Source organism: Sapajus apella, unplaced genomic scaffold (assembly GCF_009761245.1).
Source record: "Sapajus apella isolate SASKATOON/1434 unplaced genomic scaffold, GSC_monkey_1.0 scaffold8046, whole genome shotgun sequence".
In the NCBI taxonomy this organism is placed as follows: Eukaryota; Metazoa; Chordata; class Mammalia; order Primates; family Cebidae; genus Sapajus; species Sapajus apella.
Genome location: NW_022444967.1, coordinates 1 through 3,014, shown reverse-complemented (window position 1 = coordinate 3,014; position 3,014 = coordinate 1). Strand labels below are relative to the sequence as shown.

General features: G+C 37.8%; 1 protein-coding gene across 2 annotated transcripts; it reads right to left on the bottom strand.

Annotated features, from left to right (window-relative positions):
* Positions 1–336: 336 nt before the first annotated feature.
* LOC116548207 (zinc finger protein 724-like) lies at positions 337–1,890 on the bottom strand. Of its 2 annotated transcripts, none has more exons than XM_032273790.1 (2): positions 1,618–1,890; positions 337–784 (listed from the first exon to the last, which is right to left on the bottom strand). In XM_032273790.1, the coding sequence occupies exons 1-2, from the start codon at positions 1,763–1,765 to the stop codon at positions 726–728; spliced, it is 207 nt and encodes a 68-aa protein (XP_032129681.1). In that variant the 5' UTR covers positions 1,766–1,890; the 3' UTR covers positions 337–725. The 2 variants fall into 2 exon arrangements, with proteins under 2 accessions (XP_032129681.1, XP_032129680.1); XM_032273789.1 differs by having other exon boundaries at positions 341–801; positions 1,618–1,874.
* Between the last annotated feature and the right edge of the window lie 1,124 nt (positions 1,891–3,014).

Genomic DNA, 3,014 nt, shown 5'->3' with positions numbered 1-3,014 from the left:
CTACTCTTGGCCGGGCGCGGTGGCTCACGCCTGTAATCCCAGCACTTTGGGAGGCCGAGGCGGGTGGATCACGAGGTCAAGAGATGGAGACCATCCTGGTCAACACGGTGAAACCCCGTCTCTACTAAAAATACAAAAAATTAGCTGGGCATGGTGGCGCATGCCTGTAATCCCAGCTACTGAGGAGGCTGAGGCAGGAGAATTGCCTGAACCCAGGAGGCGGAGGTTGCGGTGAGCCAAGATCGCGCCATTGCACTCCAGCCTGGGTAACAAGAGCGAAACTCCGTCTCAAAAAAAAAATAAATAAATAAAATAAAATAAAATCCACTACTCTCACACATTTCAGGGATGATGGAAAAAGAGAACTTAAAAGATGGTTTAACATGAACTATCAGAAAATTATGAAGATATCTGTGTGTCCATACACACAAAATAAAGTCAGATTATACACTCTCTTACATGACGTGGACAGTACTTTGGCTGTCACTGTAAACTTGAAGGAAGATTACTGAAGGGAAAGTAGAATTCTTAGAAATTTTAAAAGCATAAGACAGAAGATGCCCCTCTGTGAGAGTAAAATTTAAAACATTTTTTTAAAAAGGCTTTCCAGAAACTATTTCTTTGAACGTGGCTTCCCAAATCACTGGCTTTCTCTTTGACTTTGGATCTCTCATCCAGGTTGCCTGTTGATTCACTCTCACCTACCTGGGGGTTTGGCCACCATCTCATTTCTCTTTATATTCCAGGGCTTTTTTTCTTGCTCCAGACAGGCGATCAGGTCTGGCTTAGAGACAGCAATACCTGTTTTATTAAAAATGAGTAACATGCATCTTGCTCATAATCTCCAATTACCAACTCAGTAATGTGCACAGTAAAGAGGATGAAATAGAATATTCTAATACATTTATCCCAAAATACCAATTTACAACACTAATTTCTAAATATGTAGAAAGTATTTTAATTTTGTAAGTTCTTAATTTTATTACCTGGTACTATTGAATTAAAATTAGTGGTGGCAATTAGATTTTAAGGTGTGAGCAACAATATTTTATGCCAGTAAACTTTTGAAATTACCACTAATCTAAAGCGAAGGAGACAGATCAGCTCAAGAAATGTGGTAAGTTCAGGTCAAGATAAAACATCTTAGGCTGGGCGTGGTGGCTCACGTCTATAATCCCAGCACTTTGGGAGGCCGAGGCGGGTGGATCACGAGGTCAAGAGATCGAGACCATCCTGGTCAACATGGTGAAACCCCGTCTCTACTAAAATACAAAAATTAGCTGGGCATGGTGGCGTCTGCCTGTAGTCCCAGCTACTCGGGAGGCTGAGGCAGGAGAATTGCTTGAATCCAGGAGGCGGAGGTTGCGGTGAGCCGAGATCGCGCCATTGCACTCCAGCCTGGGTAACAAGAGTGAAGCTCCGTCCCAAATAAATAAATAAATAAATAAATAAAACATCTTGAAGAAATTTTTTTCTACAAGGAAAAATTCTACAATTTTCTTGAAAACAGAAATCTACAAGCATAAATCACCAAAAAAAAATAAATGATACAAAAAAGAAATTAAACCTATGGGGTATACTAGGACTCTAGGAATTGCATATCAAAGTTATTCTCACCCAGAAAGACCAGGTTTCTGTAGTTCTCTAACATCACATTCCTATATAAATTCTGCTGTGCTGTGTCCAGGCATTGCCACTCCTCCAGAGAGAATTCTATGGCCACATCCATAAATGTCAATGGTCCCTGCAAAACACACACAAACATATATATTTACCAAGTGGTCATGAGGAAAATTTTTAATTTGACTCAAGGGAAAACAGAGACAGTAAAGAGAACTGGTTCTGACTTATGAGTGACTAAAATTAATAAAATAATTTTCAACACAAAAATATTCTCTAATGTATTATCTAATCCGAGAAAAAAAGAGTGGTATAAGATCAATATCAGTGTATATATAATATTTTTCTGGATAATAAAGTATAATATTCAGGGCATAAACATTAATATGTACAAGGTTGAGTGCTATATTTACATCAGACAGTATTAACTGTGTGTATTTTTTAGATGGAAAAGACATGGTTGTGTATATAATTCAGATGGAATAGACATGCTGAGTTAGAAGGTATCACTCAAATTTTAATGTGTACAATAAGCTGGAGATCTTAATGCAGTTTGTTTTGTTTTTTTTAGAGATTTGGGATAAAGTCTGAGTTGCTGCATTTCTGACAAACTCATCAGTATTCAACGTTTTTGGCCCCAAAAGACTGTTTTTCAAATACCCAGTAATTAAATGAGCCTGTGTTTTCCTCAGTTTTTCTAATTTGTAAACAAAGATGAGAGCCTTCATTTTCCAAAAACAGATAAATGCAAAGAAAGCCTAAGAAAAAAGGGCAACTGTCAGATTAAATGTGATGGTTTCTTCACATCAGCTACATAAGATACTTGATGATGAAGAGGAAAATAACTAATTCTACAGTTAAAAAAAAAAAAGTGTCAGAGAGCTTATCAACCAAGTGATTTATTAACATCAACTGCAATAGAACAAAATTTTATGATGTCCTAATGCGCCCAGAATGACACACCATTACTGCCCCCTAAAAGGTAAATTACAGTCTGAATTTAATATAAAGAAACATCAGTTTTATGGAAAGTTTAAGATACAGATATCTTCCATGTTCTGTAATTTTTTTTTTGTTTTTGAGATGGAGTTTTATTCTTGTTGCCCAGACTGGAGTGCAATGATGTAATCTTGGCTCATCATAACCTCCACCTCCTGGGTTCAAGTGATTCTTTTGCCTCAATCTCCTGAGTTGCTGAGATTACAGGTATGCACATCATGCCTGGCAAATTTTGTATTTTTAGTACAGATGGGGTTTCTTCATGTTGGTCAGGGTGGTCTCAAACTCCCAACCTCAGTTGTGCCACCTGCCTGAACCACCCAAAGTGTTGAGATTACAGGCATGAGCCACGGCGCCCAGTCCTGTTCTGTAATTTTTTTTTTTTTTTTTTTTTT